Source organism: Eumetopias jubatus, unplaced genomic scaffold, assembly GCF_037043125.1.
Source record: "Eumetopias jubatus isolate StellerSeaLion01/CBP00866 unplaced genomic scaffold, mEumJub1_p1.0 scaffold_6, whole genome shotgun sequence".
Taxonomy (NCBI): Eukaryota; Metazoa; Chordata; class Mammalia; order Carnivora; family Otariidae; genus Eumetopias; species Eumetopias jubatus.
The window spans coordinates 28,931,659-28,953,749 of NW_028274812.1; the positions used below are offsets into that span (position 1 = coordinate 28,931,659).

Below are 22,091 nucleotides of genomic sequence, written 5' to 3' on the forward strand. Positions count from 1 at the left end.
TCTTAGATTTGTAGTATATGGTTATTACTGAAAAATAAAAAAATACTGTTGTTCACTAATTTTATGGGATCCACATACTATTAGCATTTCTGGCTTTATTCTCTCATATTTAGGAATGTGAGGACCACTTTCAGAATGAAACCTCCAGTTTTCTACTGTGCTACATAAGATGAGCACTCTCAGAATCTAAAATTAAGTAAAAATAAACATAAAATGTTACTATCTCATTAAGTTACAAGTCATAAAATTTAAAAAATATTCACGGTAAACCAAATGTATTAAGCTCATATGTGATTGACTACCTTAAATTAGGAAAAAGCAAATTCTTTGCATTAGTTTATTGTTACATAAAACCTATTTTTAGATTTGCCTTTAAGATCAGTAATTTTGATAGTGCCCAAGCTAGCTTCACAAAAGTTAAAAACCTGCATTAATCAGTCAGATGTGAAAGTTTTGGGCTTATGGAAACTGGGCTTTCTAGACCACCAGTTAGCTGTCTCTGGAATAGATCTCCTGGCAAGTTAATGAAATATTGTTTGGTATTTAGATATGACAAAGAAATGTTGTAGTGCAAAGAAGGCAACTGATACAATGGGAACAAGAATTTATTTTTTCATTATTTTAAAATTATCTTTTTGTGTATTTTTTTATAATATACATAACTTTGTCTCATTCTTTGAAAATTTTTATATTTTGTGCATGTTTATAATCTATACACATTAGAAAACATTATAAACTTATAGCTGGCAAGGAAGGTAGCTTGAGGTCGACAGATTGGGACCTCTTCCACCACCCTGAATAGCAAGTCTACATGAATAATTTGTTTAAAATGATATAAATTCACAATGAAATACAATCATAATCTGTATTCCTCTCAACAGAAAGTCGAACATAGTTTGAGGCATCAAACGGAAATGACACTCTCTCTGGAACACTGTGAAAATATGGTTTGATGTATATAAGGATCCTTAGGTGAACTCATTCTGAGAGCAAAAGGCCTTTGAATAAAATTTGTAATCTAGGGAAATGAACCTGTGGAGAAGTGGCTGAAGAGGCCAGGGGTGGGCCCAGCTCAGGAGGCAATGGTAGTCTCAGAGCTCAAATGACTTAGCACCTCCGGTCTCCTTGACAATTGGGAGGTGGATGTGGAGTCATCTCTTTTTAGGCATAGACAGGTCAGAAAAGAGCCTCCTTGAAGCAGCATGGGATCAGAGGAAAAGGTAAGGGGCAAATACATGACATTAGATTTTTCTTTTACCCTTCATTAGGCATTATTTTTGTGCTCCTTTGGAGTTTGGGGCCAATGCCGGTTGCTAGGAATACAAAAATGAATAAGGTAGACACCTACTCCCTTGGAATATGCATGCTAGATGAAAAAATGGAGAGCCAATTCAACACTGACAGTATTGAGAGGGAGGATCTTGAAACTTAGGGTCAAGGAAAGCAGTCCTGTGCAGGTTTCCTTGGCTGGCCATCAGAGAAGGAGACCCCTAAGGAGAAAAGGGAAGGCAGAGTGTTCATGAACAGGCAGCAGTTACTTTTCTGAAATGTGTATTTTGGACACTCTGTGTTTTATGCATTTTTTGTTTTTTACAGATGGGCATTGATATTTTAGTTCATAGAACTTGACCTCAGGACATAGTTCTCTCTGACCTATCTTCGGCAGTTCTTTCTTCTTTCCTACATTAATTTCAAACCTTTACCTGCCTCTTCATGCTTGCATCCTCTCCTCCTCTCCTTATTGTCTCCAGGATATCATTCATTCTTCTTAACCAGAAAGGAAGCCATTAGATGGAAATCTCGGTTTCTGCCCATCCCCCACCCGATGGGCGCCTCTCCGTCCCTACTCTTCCTTGTGCCTCGTCCCCGCCTTCTCTCCATTGCAATGGGAAGACATAGCTCACAGTTATTCCCTTTCTCTTCAGAAATATTCAGCCACTTCCTCTACTTGCTCTTTCTCCTGAATCAAAACATTCTCAAATCTTTCCCATCTTAAGAACTCTTTCTAGGTGCTGTCATTATTCTCGCCTTTCCTTCTCAGACAAGTTTCCTGAAAGACTGGTTCTCTGCTCGTTGGCTCCACACATCACCCTCCCCACCTGTCACCTACTACTAGGTATGCTCTTGCTGATGTTAGGTTCAGGTTGCTGAGTCTGATGGATGCTCTTAAGCCTGAACACATTTGACTTTTGTACTTCATATTTTTATCATGATCTTCCTTTTGAAAGTCTCTCCTCATGGCTAAGACAATAGCATTTTCTCTTGTTTTCCTTCTTTCTGCCCACTCATTCTTAACCTCCAACCTATTTAACCTTCTGGAGATCCCTCTTGATCCTGTTCAACCCTTCAGCGTGCTGCTTCCAAGCATTCCGAGGTGCCTATCCATCTTCCTTTTCACCTTCGCCTGGTGACATCACCACTGATATGTTGTCACCGGATCACTGTTCTGAGCTCTAGACTCCCAACTATATCTGAGAGTTCCTTCAGCATCTCAGGTTTGCTGTGTCCAAAATATAACTCATCATTTCTCCTACTTGCAAATCTGACTTCCTTGGACTGTCCACTGGGGAAGGTTGTCTGAGAGAGGGTGAAACAGCACCTCTATTTAACCACATTTCCTATACTCAATCCATTATAAAGTTCTAGCATCCCCCTTCAAAGTCTCCTGAATTTTGTGCCCCTTCTCCTCCTTGATGTTGTCTCCATTTGGGCAGGACTCATCATTTCTCACCTGATTATTACTGCGATTTCCTAAACTGGCCTCTCTTTCTCCAGTCTTGTCCTCCTCCAGGGCATTCTCTAGCTAACCCGGGGATCTGGCTGAAACATGTATCTCACATTGTAGCTCCTCGGCTTGTACATCCTTAAATGGTTCTTTGTCCTCTTATAAGGGCCTTTTAAATCTTCCTCACCTTACTTTCCACCTTGATTATCTTATCATTTCTTTCCTTTGACTCTATTCTTCAGGCATAATGACTTACAGTTTCTCTATTTGGTCACCTTAAGCCTCCTGCACCCGCTGCTTCTTCTGCCTGGAAATGCCAATGTCTTTTCCAGCAGGCTGCCCCTCCCCAACCTCCACAGGACCGTCTGCTGCTTCTCTTTGACACTCACTTCCTTATCACCTCTTGCACAGGCCTTTCTGACACTACTCCATCCTTCCCCTTCCACAAGACCCTGGTCCATCCTCCTTATGGTCTGTCATGCTGTGTTGTCTTGTCTGTGTAGTTGTCCGTGCCCCGCTAGATTGGAAACTTCTTGAGGGCAGGCACCGAACTTCAGTGTCTTCACATCCTTACCCTGGTACGCCATATGTTTTTATAAATACTTGATGATTGAGTAAAATTTTTGAAGTGTAGCTTTGGATGAAGGGTCCCTGCCTTCAGAGAGAAAATGAAACTAACACAAGACTGACACTTCTATCACTTAGGGGTTTGATAGCTTCAGTTCTGATCGAGTGCCCTTTGCTTGTGTTGTTATTCTCAGCTAGCTCTTATCGGAGCCATGGCTCCCCGCTGCATTCAGAAGCATGATGTTTTGTTGCTGTGGAGATGCTGCAGCATTCCACAGAAAGCAACCGTGAAACTAGGAGACATATTTCTTATGCAAGGCAATAATGACTTCCAAATAAATTTTAAAAGTTAGTAAGATAATGTAGAAAAACCTTTAACATAAACCTCAGGGTAAAATAATTTTCTGTATATTCCTATAAATGTAAAGAAGACAAAATAATGGGCCTCCTCCAGTTTTCTCAACACAATGCTCCATCCGCAGAGGAATAAACAGTCATGATAGGGATTCTACCTGCTCATTGTATCAACTTTCAGAGTACCCCTAGCTGAGGGTTGAGCATATGGTAGTGCTCAAGAAATATTTGTTAGTCCCCTGATGCTTAGGCTAGGTTCTAACTGTCTATTTGAGGAGAACTACATATTTATCATCCTGTAACCTAAAGTAATATGCTTGGGAAACTGCCAGTTAGTTCACGTAGGAGCTGACCTATCCCTTGGCTGAGGTAGCAGATGGTTTTAAATGCTACACCAACCGGTTTTTTTTTTTTTAAGATTTTATTTATTTATTCATGAGAGACAGAGGGAGAGAGAGAGGGAGAGTGAGAGAGAGAGAAGCAGAGGGAGAAGCAGTCTCCCAAGGAGCAGGGAGCCCAATGTGGGACTCGATCCCAGGACCCTGGGATCATGACCTGAGCCGAAGGCAGATGCTTAACCATCTGAGCCACCCAGGCGCCCTACACCAACCAGTTTTTGATACATCTAGTCTGTGTCCTGCAGATGGTGATGCTTTTCTCACAAATGCATTAACAGGTATCCATCCAGCAAATATTGGGTCCCTATTACAGGCTAGGTGACCAGAGACTGTTCCAGATGCTGGACACTCAGCAGTGAATAAAACTAAGTCCTTGCTTTCATGATATTCTCATTCTGTGTGGTGGGGTGATGTTGCAACACAGCGATTAACAGACAGATGTAAAATATGTCATTTGGTGATAAGTGCAATGAAACATAAAACAAAGCAGACCCTGAGTAAGTGATGAGGATAATGCCCCCACCCTTTTCTTGGAAATATCCAGGTTTCAATATGCTCTCTTTTGAAAGATAGAGAATATCATACAGGAACAGGCATATAGGAATAATGAATTGATTTGTCCATATGATGTGAATGAAGTGCTTTGTAAGTGTAAGTTAAAGATAATTTAAATTCCTGAGGCATTTTAATCTTGATAAATCAAAGTTAAGCAACTGGAAACTTTTGTTTTTAAACATAGACCTTCACTTTTAAGGTCAGGGACACATAAAATAGCTCTTACAATAATCTTTCTTTAATAACCTAGGAGGCTAAGATGCTTATTTCTAGATTGCAAATATGCACTTGAAAATATCTATTTACTTGAACCAAATTGAAATAGTTTAAAGATTTATTATTTATTTATTTATTTATTTATTTGTTTGTTTGTTTGTTTGCGAGACAGAGACAGAGAGCACTAGTGGGAAGGGCAGAGGGAGAGGGAGAGGGAGGGAGGATGTCAAGCAGGCTCTGTGCTGAGCGTGGAGGCCCACACGGGGCTTGATCTCACAACGCTGAGATCATGACTTGGGTTGAAACCAAGAGTCACACACTTAATTGACTGAACCATCCAGGATCCCCCAAATTGAGATAGTTTAATATTTGCAATATATCAAAATTGTCAGTTTGCATATTAAAAGTACTACTAATATCAATGCAAGGACTTAGAACAAATTAGTTGTTAGTATTTAATAAAAATAATACTTATATTTCTAGTACTTCTAAAAGTTTACAGAATTCTTTAATATTTATTGTGTTATTTGATCCTCAACAAACCTGATAAGGTACATAATCATATTGTTATTAATTATTACTTATTACTCCATTTTAAGGAAGAGTAAACCGAAGTTTATAAACTTTAAGTGACTTGCCTATAGCCACAGAGTTTTTAGCTGGTACCAAATCTTTAAATACCCTGTTCTTTCCACTGTGCCACAGTGGCCCACTCTGATATCAAATATTATTTTGTTCTAACAGATTGTGTATTAATGTTGAGAAAAAGATTTATGGACCTCAAAATTGTCTATATACAAAAATTATATGCTGATGCCAGTGAAAAAAGCAAAATATTAATATCAAAAACTCCCCATTTTATTAGATGACGAAGTTCCAAAACATGAAAAAATACCAATTTTTGCTAGTATAAAAGATGACAGTGCTGTTTTACTTCTTAAATAAAACACTATGATATCTGGTATCACATGGAAAAGATTAAATGAACATATTTAAAAAAAATCAAACCTAAAATTCAGGTCATGAGGTTCAAATGTATGTTGAGTTAAAATTATTTAATTTCACAAGTATCTGGCGAATGGCAGTACTTAACAACTGCCCAGTAGAAACTAGTTTATAGAGTACTCTATAAAATTTTAGAACTAAAAAAACACTCTCTAAAGAAAAGAGACCAGAGTTCTCTCTTATCTGATAATTCTGCTCTTTTTAGAGCTAATGACAGCAGTCAAACTGTCCACAGTCAGGCCTCCAATTCCTTTTCAGTTTACCCTTTCATCATCCCGGTGCCTGAAACACTTCCTGCTCCCTCCTACCCCCCAGTTTTCTTTTATCTGGGCTTTTGAATATGGCCATGCGTCCAGCTAGAATGCTGCCATTTTCTCAGCCTCTGTATATCCAAATCTACGTGTCTTTATATCTCAGCTGTATGCACCCTTCCCATCTTTTGAAGTCCCAGCATACTTCATCTTTATTATTATTATTGTTTGTATCATGTGTCCTCTCAAGCTGGTGCTGCAGATTTTGGGGCTCAGGGCTTGAAGCTCTTCCTGGACTGTAAACCCTCCTAGGGCAAGACACACGTCCCATTGACCGTGCCTTCCTAGTGCCCAGTACAATACCTTGCATAGAAGAGGTATTCAGTGCATATCTGTTGGAATGAATATTGAATGAATGCCTTTGAGCTACCACACAATTTTGAAGAATGTATTTGATACTTTTAAAAAGTGTTCTCACATTTATATAATGTGTCGCTTTTCAGTTGCTTTTCTAAACACTATTAATGTCATCAATAAATAATTATTTTTATCACTGATTTGTTTACTTTCAATTGTTTATTCTTTATTTACCAATTTATTGATGCATACATGATATTTAGGACATTACAGCAGGCAAATGTCTCCTCATGGAACATTTTATTCTATCACCAGAATAACCCCTCGGCCAGAAAGAACAGATGTTTTTATTTCTACTTTGCAGAAAAACTATAAATTAAAGCCTAAACGACAAAACATTTTCTATGAGTACACAGTTAATTTTTCAGCAGTGGGACTAGAAAGCAAGTCTCTCCTTGCTTATGTTAAATGCTAATAAGACATTGATTTTATGATATTGTATTACTTTGAAACTGGTAACCATTTTAACTGATTTATAATAAACTTCAACCAAAAGCCTGACAATATGAATACCCCTTTCTAAGCTACGGCACTAAAAAACCACATATTTTATGTTCACGTGATAAGACACCAATCAACATGAAAAAAATCATGCATGAAATAAAAGCAGGATCACTGAAAACTTCAAACTGTAAAATTAAACCTTGATAAAGAGGTTGGAGAAATTTAGCCAACAGAATACCATAAGCTACAGATGAAAGGAAATGCAAATCAAAACCACGATGAGATATCACCTTACACTTGTCAGAATAGCTAAAATCAAAAAAGACAAGAAATAACAAGTGTTGGTGAAGATGTGGAGAAAAAGGAACTCTTGTGTACTATCGGTGGGAATGCAAACTGGTGCAACCACTCTGGAAAAGAGTAGGAAGTTTTCTCAGAAAATTAAAAATAAAAATAATATATGATCCAATAATTCCACTACTGGGTATTTACCCAAAGAAAACAAAAACACTAATTCAAAAATATATATGCACCCCTATGTTTATTACAGCATTATTTACAATAGCCAAGATATGGAAGCAACCTAAATATCCATCCATAGATGAATGGATAAGGAAGATGTGGTGTATACATACACAATGAAATACTACTCAGCCACAAAAAAGAATGAATTTGTGCTCTTTGTAACAACATGGCTGGACCTAGAGGGGATTATGCTAAGTGAGAAAAGTCAGACTGAGAAAGACAAATACCATATGATTTCACTCAAATGTGGAAACTAAAAAAACAAAACAAATGAATAAACAGATAAACAAAAAGCAGAATCAGACCTACAAATATAAACTGATGGTTGCCAGAGGCTGGGGGTGGAAGGATGGACAAAATGGATGAAGGGGAATGGCAGATAAAGGCGTCCAGTTATGGAATGAATCAGTTGCAGGAATAAAAGGCACAGCCTAGGGAATACAATCAAAGATATCATGATAATGTTGTATGATGGCACATGGGAGTGACACTTCTGATGAGCCCAGACCAATGTATAGAGAAGTTGAATCATTGTGTTGTACACCTAATATAATACTGTGTGTTAACTACACTCAAAATAATTTTAAAAAATTAGATCCACCTCCCCAAAGACAACAAATTAAGGCTTACTATTTAAGAGAATCTCCCTCTAAGAATAAGGAGAAAGAAGCAGTTATAAGAGGCATCAAGTCTGATGGGGAATTCATTCTTGAAAGTTTCTTGTCCTAAGATCTATCATTTCACAGAGTGAGGTTAGCAAGTGGACTAAGAAGTGAATCAACATTGCTCATTTCATGTATTTTTTTAAAAAATACGCTTGGTTCTTTGTGAATCAGTTTGGTTCATTATATTTAAAAAGTAAAATCCTTTTAGTAACTCATCATACTTTATACATTACTTGTGGAGTGAGAGCTAATTTCTCTTCCACTTCCTTTTTCCTCTGGTATCAGTTCATTATACCTAATTAAGATACAAGTCTTGCTATATACCCTTTGATACAGTTATATGAGCTTCTGAGGTTAGTTTGGGCTTAAGAGAAATCTTATGGCTAAATTTTTAAAAAGGAGGGAGGCGGGGAAGTAGGAGTTTTAAACATAGGCCCTAAGGATGAAGGAAAGGAAAGAAGAAAGCAACATTTATTACAATTTGGTGCTTAACTCAATTGCCCACTTCGCCCTCTCTGAGGGAATTCTGAGGAATGAATACTCAATACTCAGTGTAGCCAGCCCTGCAGTACATCTTTATTTATCTTCATATCCAACACGAACCATTCCCCTGAACCCAGAAATGATTCCCTGTAAGATCTATACATGACAGTCTTTTGCTCCCACTTAAAACTGCATTGAGTTCGTGTTTCAGAGCAACTCAAGGTGAATTTTACACTTATGTCTCATTGAAGGTAATGGGCCAGAAGCACAACTTTGGTGAGGATGGCTTACTTCTGGAAGTCATGAGCTACACAGCTTAACACACACACTCAAAGTATTTTTTATAATGATCTGGGGACACACCAGTGGGAGAGAAGGAAACTGCAAATGGTATCCCTGGCTAGTGACCCTCTTCCATATTCCATCTCAACTGTGTGGAACGAGAGCACAGCGAGGAGCTGGGCAGACACCCCAAAAATGGAAAAGAGGGGAATCTTGGGGGTTACAGTGAGCCCCAAACTTCACAATGTAAAACCGTGGATGTCTCAGGTTGGCCTCCCTTCGGGGTCTCAGTTCTGAGGTGGCATAAAGACCAGAGGTGAAGGTCTGGAAATGTTGGGTTTGGTTTTCTTGATTGGAAATTCTGATTTATTCATAAAAATGTTATAACATTACCTGTAAAAATACAAACTATGCTCATGATTGGCAACACTTAGAAAACTTAATAGTCCCTTAAAATATCGGAGTCTATCTTTTACTGTTGGAGATACAACGTTTTCTCAAGAAATGCTTTAGGAAGTCATAAGGGCCTGATCACAGGTTCCTCTCAAAGGAAGCAACGAATACTTCAGATAATGGTGAAGAGGTGTTTTGTTGTTGTGTGAATATAAATGCCCTTTCTTGATGAAATATAAGATATGGTCTCATTTACAGTAAGCTACATGTTCCTAACTTGGTTTTCTCTTGTTTTAAGGGAATAAACCTTTTAACTTCACTTCTTTTCTTACTGTCTTGCACAGTATTGTTGTGAAATGGAGGCCCTTGGGTTTTAGGGGGACACCTGCTAATGGTGAGTTACCCGTGTGTATTGATAGCCATAATAATTTAATAATTTTTGTACTCTCTTTCATCTAAAATTTCAAAGGACTTCGTAAATGTTTCAATTTTGTAGCAATCCTCTTAAAAAGGTAAGCAGGAAAAAGTCTAAGCCTTCTTGGATGTAAGCTCCTTGAGGGCACAGTTTTCACTATGTGAATATATCAAGCTTTCTAGGCATGCTATTATTTTTGACACCGCATAAATATCTACCATCCATTTTAAAGGTAAAATGCACAAATGTTCTTCCTATTTCATCTTTATTTTTCCTGTGTCCTCGAACTAATAAAAACTTTCATTCTCACAATTACTTTATATTATTTAGTTCTATATCACTAAGAAAATAGAAATGTAATAAACTAATGAAATCTGCAAGCTTAATAATATACTGCTATTACCAAGACTATTCATATTTTGAAAGAGATGTCATGCCTTAATTTGCTTAGAATAAATGATCTAATTGTGTAAGGTGTTTAGGATAGACTCCACCTGTCATATATTTAAGTGCTCAATTAATTATAACTGTTATGACAGTAAGAGTAATATGGAACTGATTAATAAAGTATAGTTCTAATTTCTGAGTATTGTGTAATCAGTCAGATTCACTGAGGATGCCTTTCGTGGCCAGGAATGTGTTCTGGCAGCTATATATACCATTCCATATCATCTAGAAGAGATGGGAAGATGATTGGTGTTACTTTAAGAGACAAGTCTATAGGCGGTAGGAGACAGTCTGTTGCTGTTCCTGTCCTTGCTATAAACTAAAGAAGTAACTCACAGGGAAACCAGGACACAGGAGAATTCAGGCAAAATAGATGATGGGCTTATGTGCTTAAAATCATTATGAGTTAAAAAAATTGATTGGAATTACTAGATTAGGCAGACTCATATAATATTTTAATAGTATTAAGGTACCCTATTTGACCATTTACCTCAGTTTTATCATCTATAAAATGAGGATAATAATAGCACCAACTTCATCCTATTATTGCAAAAATTAAGTGAGTTCATTGATGAATAGGTTTGATGTAACGGTGAGATGTTTTCCCAAATCCAAGGTTGGGACATAATGGCTGGACAAAGGAATTTTTTTCTGCCTATCTATCTATCTCATAAGGAATACTGGATATTTGAAATATTTGTATGGATGCTATGCTATGTTCATTGTTATGCATTTCTAGCAAAATACTCATTTTCCAATGGATATGTTACTCTATAGCCATCACCTTAATTCAATTGAAAACATATAAGAACTGCAACAAAGATTTAAAACACTAGTACAAGAAAATGAGGAGGATCAAGAAGCTGGGAAATATGGTATCTGTTTTTGTTTATTAGTTTTTTGTTTTTGTGTTTTTGGTTGTTTTTCAAGCCATGAGCAATCTTTGCTTAGTATTACCTGATTATCTTGGATTACACATTATCAAGACCTTCCCATGCCTCTATCTTGCTGACTGCTTTTGAGTCATCTCACCAATAACCTAGGCTGCCAACATATGAGTTAGCCAGAGAAAATGGAGGGAGTTAGAACAAATCCTTTTGTTCTTTGCTAGTGAGTATTGTTCAAGATTGGAATGGACAAGGGTAAAATTTTGGTGAAAGTCAAATTTAAGGATGATTTTTATTTATCCAAGCTACTGTTTTATTCTATTTTAATAATTAACCAAAAGCTTATCAGACATAGCTTAGTGATTTAAATAAGTCTAAATACTATACTTAAAACAACAGTTTAAAAATGTTCATGTCATGATTTGGACAATTTCTCACTTTGAGATGAAGTGCATTACTTATATTCTCTGTACTAGTTTTCTAATCTATAAAATGAGGAAAATCATATCAACTTCATTTCTTACCAGAATATTATATATTAAAGAGTTTGTGAAAGGCATTGATGATAGATCATCCCACAAGAACAAATTTTCCTTTTTTTTTAAATTTTATTATGTTATGTTAGTCACCATACAATACATCATTAGTTTTTGATGTAGTGTTCCACGATTCATTGTTTGCGTATAACACCCAGTGCTCCATGCAGTCCGTGCCCTCTTTAATACCCATCACCGGGCTAACCCATCCCCCCTCCCCTCCTCCCCTCTAGAACCCTCAGTTTCTTTCCCAGAGTCCATCGTCTCTCATGGTTCGTCTCTCCCTCCGGTTCCCCCCCTTCATTTTTCCCTTCCTTCTCCTAATGTCCTCCATGCTGTTCCTTATGTTCCACAAATAAGTGAAACCATATGATAATTGACTTTCTCTGCTTGACTTATTTCATTACAATGTTGCAATTTTGTTACAAATGCAATGTGAGTGATGTGCTAACTTTAAATTAGTTAATATGTATATTTCTCCCAGGCACTGTAAGAGCTTTGTGCTGTGATGTAAATTCTTAATAGTTTACTTACTTAACTTTTCATTTCTAGTTTAGGAATTACAGTGTGATTCTTACTTTTTCATCACATTTGCCTCATTACAAAGCACCCAATTCTATGTTATGCTGATGATCCAAGAATAATTCTGACAGACTCAGAAGCATTGTTCCTGACTTACTGACAGTTAATAAAATCAAAACCTTTTTATCATCAAGTGTTCCACATATAAATGTATTATCCCTGTCTATACACCTATAAAAAGCCTATAAGCCTCTGTAATATGCAACAAGAGACTGTCAGTAAGGTGACGGAACAACAGGAAGGCCACGTGACATTAACATACTTAATATATCGAAAATGAGAAGCCTTCTTACCTAGCATGCAAACACATTTGACATTCTGATCAGGGTTTTCAAACAAGATTTCGCCACACCTCTGAAAGAGAAAGAAAGCCATAATTATTTTAAGATTTTATATCAGTGTTCCCAAGGCAATGTGTCTTTGCAACCAGACATCACCATAACTTCATTCTACTTTTCATATTTTGCTTGGTTAATTGAGTCGATGGATTTGTGTCAGGAACAGAGATTTTCCTGGTAGTAAAATATTCGGGAGGTAAGTTGGGATAGGTTGTTCCTTCATGCCTCGTGACTCTGCCTGAGGCTGATTTTGTGTGCTTTTCTGAGGAGTTGTGGCCAGAGATGCATTTGGTGTCTAATGTTTTCTATTTCAGTGGAAGACATGCAATCTTTAGATCTAATAATCTGAGGTTAATCACTCTCAAAATTGGTCCTTATTCAGACTGAAATTATTCTAAACTACCCACTCTGCAATCAAACACAGATACTGTAAGCACAAAACTAGGTGGCCTATACTGAACTCTCTGAACCTGAAGGAAACAAATAAGGAAAGGATGAAACAGTGGCCCTAGTAATGCTCTTCCTGAACTCACAGACTCATGGAAATAGCACCTTTCTTATCTATATCTTAGTTTTAACTTGCTTGTTAAAAGTTTTGTGCAAGGTAAACTCTGGAGATAACAATCAGGTATTAAGAATGGACTACATTTGGGCGCCTGGGTGGCTCAGTTGTTTAAGCAACTGCCTTCGGCTCAGGTCATGATCCTGGAGTCCCGGGATGGAGTCCCACATCAGGCTCCCCGCTCAGCAGGGAGTCTGCTTCTCCCTCTGACCCTCCTCCCTCTCATGCTCTCTGTCTCTCATTCTCTCTCTCGCAAATAAATAAAATCTTAAAAAAAAAAAGAATGGACTACATTTCTGTATATGACTGACAAATAGTTAGTACCTGAATATATAAATAAATCCTCCAAAATCGATAAGAAAATAGTAAATAATCCAATAGAAAAACGGATAAAGGAACAAGCAATGCATGGAAGGGGGGATCTGAATGGTCAATAAACACAGAGAATAAATTCAACCACACTAATAACCAAGAACCAGCAAATTAAAGATAAAATGAGATCTATTTTGAATTCCTATGTGTGGCAAAACTTAGGAGTCTGGTAAGAACAACTGTTATCAAGAATGTATGGAAAAGGGTACTCTCACACACTAGCGGTTGGAACATAAAATGAGAGAACCACGTGAGAGAAAAATTCACAAAATCTAGTAAAGTTGAAATGTGCATATCCTATGACATAGCAAGTCATCTTCTAGACTGATGACTGGAGAAATTTACTTAAACAACTTTAACATCCAGCTATAAAACAGATAAATATATTATTCATATATTGAAATACTACATAGTAGTTAAATGAATTAGGGTTCCGCATACTTTAAAAACATAAATTATATATGCATCACATGCACATGTAAATTATACATATACGCATAACATATACATGTAAATTATATAATGGTAATGTTCCAATCATGCGAAATATATAGCGTTCAAATCATGCAAATACATAAAATTTTCAAATCGTATAAACCATATAAAAATAGTCTCCATTTTATATGAAGTTGAAGATGTCTAAAAATAGTACATATTGTTTGTAGATATATTAATTTACAGAAAAAGCATAAAAACAGGCAATAAATAATGAAATCAAATTCAGGGTAAGCAGACAATACATAGAGGATATACGTCATCACTCATGAAATCCTGTGGTACAAAGAAGGGCAGGTTGAGAGGGGAAAGGGCAACTTGATCACATACGTTCAAACCAGTCCATTTTCTGGGGTGACCTAATCATGCACAGAGAGATGGACATTTGGCTCAGGGCCATGAAAAGGAAGCAAGCTGCTCTGGTGAATCAAGAGAATGGAGTGCAGAGCAGGGAGGTTCGTTGTGTCTGAAGGTTGCAAGAGGGCAGTGAATATTAGATGGAGAGTCTGTATCATAAGGTTTTTTTTTTTTCCTGGCTACTTGGCTGACCTAAATATCATGTGATATTTATCATGCTATTTAATCTCTTCATGCTTCATTTCTTTGGAAGTAACATGGGGATGCTGATACATGCCACAAAGTCAGATCGGAGAGCAAACGTGAGGATTAACAACCCGTGGAGTCTGGTGCAACTGTCTGTTCCTGTTTTGTCTGTGTTTTGGCAAAGGTTAAACCCATCCCAATTGCTAGGATCCATTTCCGCGTTACCTGCGTTTTAAAGTGGTATTTTTATGACCTGAAAGATTTAATAATTATTTTTAAAGGAAAGATCAGAGGTTTCTAAAACGTTCTCAACTTCTTGGCAAAAACCAAAGTGCTAAGGAACTCTATCAATCCATATTCTGGGTCCTATAAGGACACAACTCTGGAGTGTTCCTTCATCCTTTGTTAATGGCAAAGCCCACGCGTGTGCTGGGATAGGAGAGCTTTCATTCTTTCATTACAGGCGCCGGAAGCAGATGGTTGGTGGAGGTTGCATGGCTTCCCATGGCTATCCAAACCCAAGGCAACCTTATAGATGCCCCTAAAGAGGCAGATGGATGTGGGTACGGGTGTGAGGTGGTGCCATGGGGGTCTTGCTCTCTTTCCTGGACATAAACAAATCCAGAACAAGTTTCTGTAACTCCTGAAACATGCATTCCTTAACAGTGATGGTCTGCCCGGGCTCCCTGACCACACAAGCCAGTGACTGAGCAGCAGGGGCAGGTATGCCGGCTCTTCGGATGACCACGAAGACAGTCCTTGTCCTTGTCCCTGGCCATCTGGGAAGGGGCTGAGGCACCTCCAGCTAGTTCTTTAATTGCTCTGCTTTGTAAAGTTACCTAATGATGGTAACGGATTTTCAAGCAATGCCCAGAAGGGAATCTGATTGTTCTCAGGACTTGAAAGAAACCAGATTCTTCCCAGTGCTTTTTCTCATTGATGCCAGTGTTTACAGGGCCTTGGCTGCCAGGCTCATGCTTGTTGTGCAACCTAGGGCGATGACCCAGTTTAAGAGATTAATTGGGCTAAGCCACAGGGTCTGAGTCTCAGAAAACTGCAGGATCTTCCATAGGGGGAAGATCTCATGCCCTGTTGAGTTCTCAGGTGCTGCAGCTGTCTCCTCATGGCTCTATCTGGTCATGCATGCTGGGACTTCCCATCTAAGCTCCCTGCTGCTGCATGATCCTGGCTTTGACCTGATTCTGATTGCCAGGCTTCTGCCTACTTTTCAAGACCCCATCTCTCCACAGGATCTCCATCTTTGTTTCGTTTTTGTGCCTGATATACTAATACCAACTCTCCTTGTTCTGTCCATCTCTTCCAGCCAACACTACCCCGAATAATAAGGCATAAATATCGAAATCTCCATCCAAGGGTCTGGAGCCCTGCTAGCAACAGAAATCCTCCTGGCATATGTTCTTCTGCAGCACAGAGGATATCTGCACGTGAACTCTTGTGTGCAATGCTTATTGCCCTCAGGGACACGAAGAATCAAAGCACTTTCATTGTTTGTGCTCCTAATGTGCCTCCTTATTGTAATCCTGATGCCTTGGGGCACCTGGGTGGCTCAGTCGGTTAAGTGTCTGCCTTGGGCTCAGGTCATGATCTCAAGGTCCTGGCTCTTTGCTCAGTGGGGGGTCTGTTTCTCCCTCTCCCTCTCCCTCTGTGCACACATGCTCTCTCTCAAATAAATAAACAAAATCCTTTAAAAAAAAAATCCTGATGCCTTATACTTACCAGTCCCTTAAAAAAGATTTGTGGACTAGCAGACACTGATTTAGTCCATACTCTGGGCTAAGTAAGCATTGTTCTAAGTGCTGTACATCTACCATCTTATCCTTTCATTATACTCTTTTAAGAGAGTAGAAAATCGAGGCCAAGAGAGTTCCACTCACTACAGAGTACTCCCCTCCTGTGAGTGAGAGAATGAAAGCTGACAGCTTTCCTGATGTTTGACTAGTATACACAGATTCTTAAATATTGGCTATTGTTGGTCTCCTCACTGCCTTGGTCTAGTAGACTATGTCCATTTACATCCCTTCCCTTCACTCATTAGCCACTCGTTGTTTGCCTGAGTTTTAGCCTCTCAGAGCACAGGCTTTGCACTAGATTGATCTAAGTTCAAATCCTGTTGCTGCCTTCACTTACCGACTATACTATTGTGGACAATTTATTTAGTTTTTGTCAAACTTGCTTTCTCACTTGTAAAAAAGGCAATCTTGTCTACATCTTATTTTCATTATGTTTAGTTTTAATTCATTGTGAACAAGAATGTACTAATTTAAATTACTGCAGATGAGATTGTAATACAAAAATACAAATTAGTAAATCTAACTTATTCATTAAATTATATTTTAATTCTCATATTATGAGGATTAAAAAATGAATATTTCTAATTTAAGAAGTCAGAATATTTCACAATTTTGTTGCTAATTCCTATATATTAAAAATTTTCTATGTTAAATATAAAATTTGCCTTTCAGTAAGGAAGAAAAAGATGGATGATCTATATGATATATATAATATAAATATATAAAATACTACATCTTAGTATTTTTAATTAAAAATATTTAATTTCCATTAGTTAAATCATGTTTCTGCAAAATGTGCAAAAAATATAGTTCCCTTAAGTGAACTATTTTTTCATTACTTTCATAATAAAATTAGTTATGAAAAATTGATATTAGGTATAATTTTTACAAATCACACTAAAGTATTCAGCAAACTTCTTTTTCTTAAGGGAAATTTATAGCTGAAATGGAAATATTTAAATATTAATAACAGCAACTATTATACTCAAAAGAAATAAAAAACACTTGAATAAAAGAAATTAAAAAACATTAAAGCTAGTGAAAAGCTCATACATTATTCAACTGGCAGCACATTTAGCATTCTTAAATCAGTAAATATTTTTCCTGCTTCAAATAAGACTTCATACTTTTTTTATTTTTCTGAATATTTCTTATCACTTCAATATATTAGTCTCCCAGCAGGCCTCCAGCAATTAATCTTTGTAGGGCAGGTGTCTTAATATCTTTGGATGGGAGAAACATTAGCAAACAAAACCCAAAACAGAAATCCTCATTGCTTGGGGTGGTTTGTCTTATTGCCAGCTGAGGCAATAACTATTTCCTGCAAGTAGGTAATGTTAAATGCTATCAGCAAATAATTAAAAGGCTGTGCTTCTTTGATTATTTTCTTCCCATATTATGGCTATTTCTTTAAGTAGAAAGGCATTTAATATGTGAAATTAGGTGCTTACAAACTCATTGGAGGAGAAGGCTATAGGCTGGGCATCTAGAAAGGAGTCTCAAAAATGCAGAATTGGCTCAAGAGGGGAACGGATGGTGGGCCACAACTGGGAAACTGGAGAAGCAAGAGGCATCACTGGAATTGTTAACTTCAAGAGCACACCATGATGGCAATGATCCAAAGATTAGAAAGCTGTTGGCCTGACTGCCTTTTGATACCCATGAGCTTGAGCTGAAATCAGTCCCAGTTCCAATCTGCCATCCTCTGGCACCATGAGTTTCCAAAGCTGAAGAAGGGCTACCATGGTTGTTTTTTGGTGGAAAATGAAGCACATCTCACCTGTGTCAGGAGCAACAGAGCCAACCTGGAGTAGGCAAGGCCTCAGCACAGGCTGCCTTCACCCAACTTCACCCCATCTCTGAGTGGGTGATTCTGCAAGTTTGCCATCCAAGAATTTCTCCAGTGAGGCTTTCAGTAATCAAGACAAATGCCTGTATGCTGATGCATCTGTTTTATTTGTTCACCTCTGAACCTCTAAGTGTCTAGCATGATGACTAGTGCATCATGGGCACTCCTGATGTTAATTAAATGAATGAATGAATATTTCTTTACTGCAATTCTGTGGGACATACTTGAAATTTGAGATTATCTGGGGTAAGATAAAAAGCATTTTTTTCTGGACTCTTATGTATACACACAAGTAAGTGTTGCCATTAGATGCAGCCACACGATGGGGAGCGGCATGGGGTGATGAAGGGGGAAACCCGACATTGAGAAGACATTTCATAATATCTGGGTCACTTCCCATCTCACATTTCCCCCCAACAATAAACAGAATGTTCCTAATCAAAACCAGACCCCAGAAGATAGGCCTGGAGAGAAAATAATTTAGGACTGTAGATCATAAAAAGATAGCCTCTGTTAAGAACCTAAACTCCCAAAGTCTAACAAGGGAGTGGAATGGAAGCTTGGAACTCCATTGTCCATCGAATGAGTGAATGAATGAATGAATGAATGAACGAACATTCAAAAAGACATCATGTGAATGCAAAATCAAATGAGTCTTAGGAACACCAAATGTCCTCAAGAAGTTTATACCTCAGTCTGAAGTCAGAACATAGGAGGAGACGATGGGTACCCTCAGTGGTGGGCCCCCTAGTGCTGCCTGGGGCTAACATAGAACACTTCCAAAAAGAGATAACCACAGGTCTGATAGGAAGGAGTTGGCTGGCAAAGGAGATGACAGAGGCAGCCTTCTGTGCAAAGTCCTGACACCCTGTTGGGACCCTTCCAGTAGCTGCCCATGAGGAGAGCAAAGCTGTTAGTGGGTCAGGGTAGAGGGCTTAATCAAAGTGGTAGTCACAGGTGAGACAGGAGGTAAGTACAGGTCAACAGGGATTAAAAAAATTCTGGGCTTGGTTAGAGAGCTTCGGTTGGCTTTTGAAGAGCCACGATGCTTAATGAATTCTTTTAGCATTGTAACAGATAATTACAATAAGCTAGTCCCAGATATCTCTCACCAATCATATTGACTGCAATCTTTTGTCCCTTTATATTTCCAAGAGAGCACCAAGCCTGTGGTGTTCCTTATTCTTTTTTCTTGAATTATTACACAGAATGACTACAACCAAATGAACAGTCCCTAACCACTCAGTTGAAACCTCATGTGAGGCTGACCCTTGCTACTGCTGAAGCCATTAGCACCTAGTGTTGAGCACATCACAATTTCCCCTGCTCCCAGAGGGTGCTTTTCCAAGGTCTCCTACTTTACAGTGGCCCAAGTCCCATCTACTGTGTGGGTGGCATAGCCAGGCCTTAATCTCTAAACACTGTGGCAGCCCTTGGCTCTCTGGTGCCAGAGGATGGCAGATTTGGAACTGGGGCTGATTTCAGCTCAAGCTCATGTTTTCCTTTCTAAGTTTTTCCAGTGAAAAAGCAGATTTCCATCCCATTGCAGGCTGTTAAAATGTCAGACTAATAAGTTTTCAACAATCTGTCAGTGCAGATCTCCAGCAACAACCTGGCACTGTCTTTGAATTGGGGCCTCGTCGTCCAATCCAACTTCAGCCAGTCAAAATACAAGACACACCAGCAAAAGGAAAAAAAGCTAATCACCTCAAGCTGAGCAGAAACTCTTAACAAATCCATTGTTGCCAGCAGTCAACAGCAAATCTGTGGGCTACATAACCTGAGGTGACCCTTCAGGCAGGACCATCCCTCATAAGCCTCTAATTAGCTATGGTTAGGAGTGACTTGAAAGATATTAATGCTATTGCTATTGGAAAATGAGCCTACCAAGCTTTTAACAGCTTTGTTTTCTCCTTCAGTCAAAGAACAAAATGTTAGCTCAATGGCGTATGCTTTCTATTAGAGAAGTGTCAGCAGCAGCAATCTCCAGAGAGTCTCTCAGCATTTTATTACACACCCCTATTTTTAAATGTTTAAAAACTACTTATTATGAACCAAAACTTGGAAAACCTGGTTTCAGCCCAAGAGTAATTTTGTTGTTGTTGTTGTTAAGCAAACATCCAGAATGCAGAACTGTGTTTTCTATCATTTCAGCCATGGACAGTAGAGTCCACTAGAAAGGTTGTATGTCTAATGTCTGGTTGGATCCCCTTAAGGAAATCCTGGGGTCAGATGATGCACAGATTCAGAGTTGACATGTGTTATGTTGTGTTCTCCAGTATTTACAGACTTTCTCCATGCACTTTTAATCTTGACTTCCATTGCACATGTTGAAATGCACATTGACTATCACATTTTTCATTGTGCAAAGCAATGGCTATAGCTTCTGGTCAAGAACAATTTTAGCAGCATCTGTACTTGTGAATGCTGATGGCATGGGGAATGTAACGAGGGTATCTCTCTAATGTATCCATTTATAGCAACTAAGTGGACATCTGGGTCCAAGGCAGTTTGGGAATAATTTTGGTTTGGGTTCTGAGAATTCCCCTATATCAGACACAAACCCTGATAAAGACAGCAAAAATTATGTCAGAATTTTGCAACATAATTTCATCCTTTATTTTTCTTCTCGGAGCCCTAGGTGTTGATAAGTAGCTACAGCTATTTTTCAGAAAGGCACTTCTGTGAAAGCATAAATATTTCACTTTTACATGGTAAGTTTTTAAAGATGAAGTCCACAGATACTCTGTGTCAGAGAAAGCAGCAAGCTGTACAGAAAGAGAAGAGATTGCTGTTCATAGTGGAAAAAGGTTAGAGTATCTGGATTCAAATCCCAAATTTATCCCACCCTAGCTGTGTGATCTGGGACATACTACTTATCTTTCTCAACCTCTTTATAGAGGAGAAGGAGTAACAATGCTCACCCCTTTACTGAAATAATTAATGTAGTATGTATGAAAGCATCTTGTGTACTCTGAAACCTGTAATGGGGCCTGGTGTGTACGTTGTTTTGTGGAAGGAAAGAGGTGGAAGGTGGAGAGGGCCATTTGGTGGGGCGGCATCCAAGATACAAAACACCGTTCTACTGTGTAAATCATGGGATTTTGTGAGGAGAAAAATTTTCCTCCTCCCATGATGGAGAGCACTGGTCCCTCAGAGGGTAACCTGCAAAGCCAGAGTCGTCTTGAGAACAGAGGTTGGAGGGGCAGAATTGAGGTGGTAAGCCCAGGCTGGGCAGAGTAACAGGCTTTAAGTAAGCATTAGATGGGAGAGGAAAAAAGTCTCATGTGAGGTGCAGATCTGAAAAAAGGCAGGGAAAGAAAGAGGGACAGTGCATGGTTCTGTCGCTTGGGCCGGGCAGCTGCAGTGCCAGAAACATGCACTGCTAACCTTGAAGGGATCTGAGAGACCACTGTGGCTAAGCAGTCCCTTTCTAGATGTGGCAAACAAACAAGGCCAATGGGGTTAGGTGACTTTCCATTTCAAGGTCTTACGTCGATCAGAGTATGAACTCTTGAGTTCACATCAAGACTCTGACATTTACCAGATGCATGACGCTAGGCAAGTTACTCAGTACTTCTTTGCCTCAATTTCTTCGTATGTCAAATGAAGATATCACTACTGTCTACACCATGGGTTCATCATGAGGATCACATGAGCATTAATAATGTAAAGCACCTACAATAGTGCTTGGTGAGAGTAAGTACCCAATAAATGATGACTTTCAAGAATATACAATTATTTGTGAGCAGAGAAGTCTTGAAAACCATGGCTTTTCCAACTGCCATCCAGTGCTACTCCATGTTACCTCCTTAATTTGGACATTGAGCCATTGCCCTGGGTAGCCTCAAGGCACCTGAAGCACACATAAAGGGAAAGACACCTGCACTACCTGTTAGATGGGGTGGCCAACAAATATTTGTTTAATGAATGAATGGGAAATCAGAGGGCGAAGAGCAGATTGAAAACTGGAC

General features: G+C 38.5%; 1 protein-coding gene across 3 annotated transcripts in view; it reads right to left on the reverse strand.

The window, feature by feature from the left end:
- The window catches only part of PDE7B (phosphodiesterase 7B), a 312,256-nt gene that overhangs the window by 194,808 nt on the left and 95,357 nt on the right, over nucleotides 1–22,091 (reverse strand). For 2 of the 3 annotated variants that reach the window (XM_028121407.2, XM_028121409.2), the window contains one exon: nucleotides 12,441–12,501. In XM_028121407.2, the coding sequence (XP_027977208.1) occupies nucleotides 12,441–12,501 (61 nt within the window). Of the gene's footprint in view, nucleotides 1–12,440; nucleotides 12,523–22,091 lie in introns of those variants that run through there. The other variant, XM_028121408.2, reaches the window with a different exon arrangement.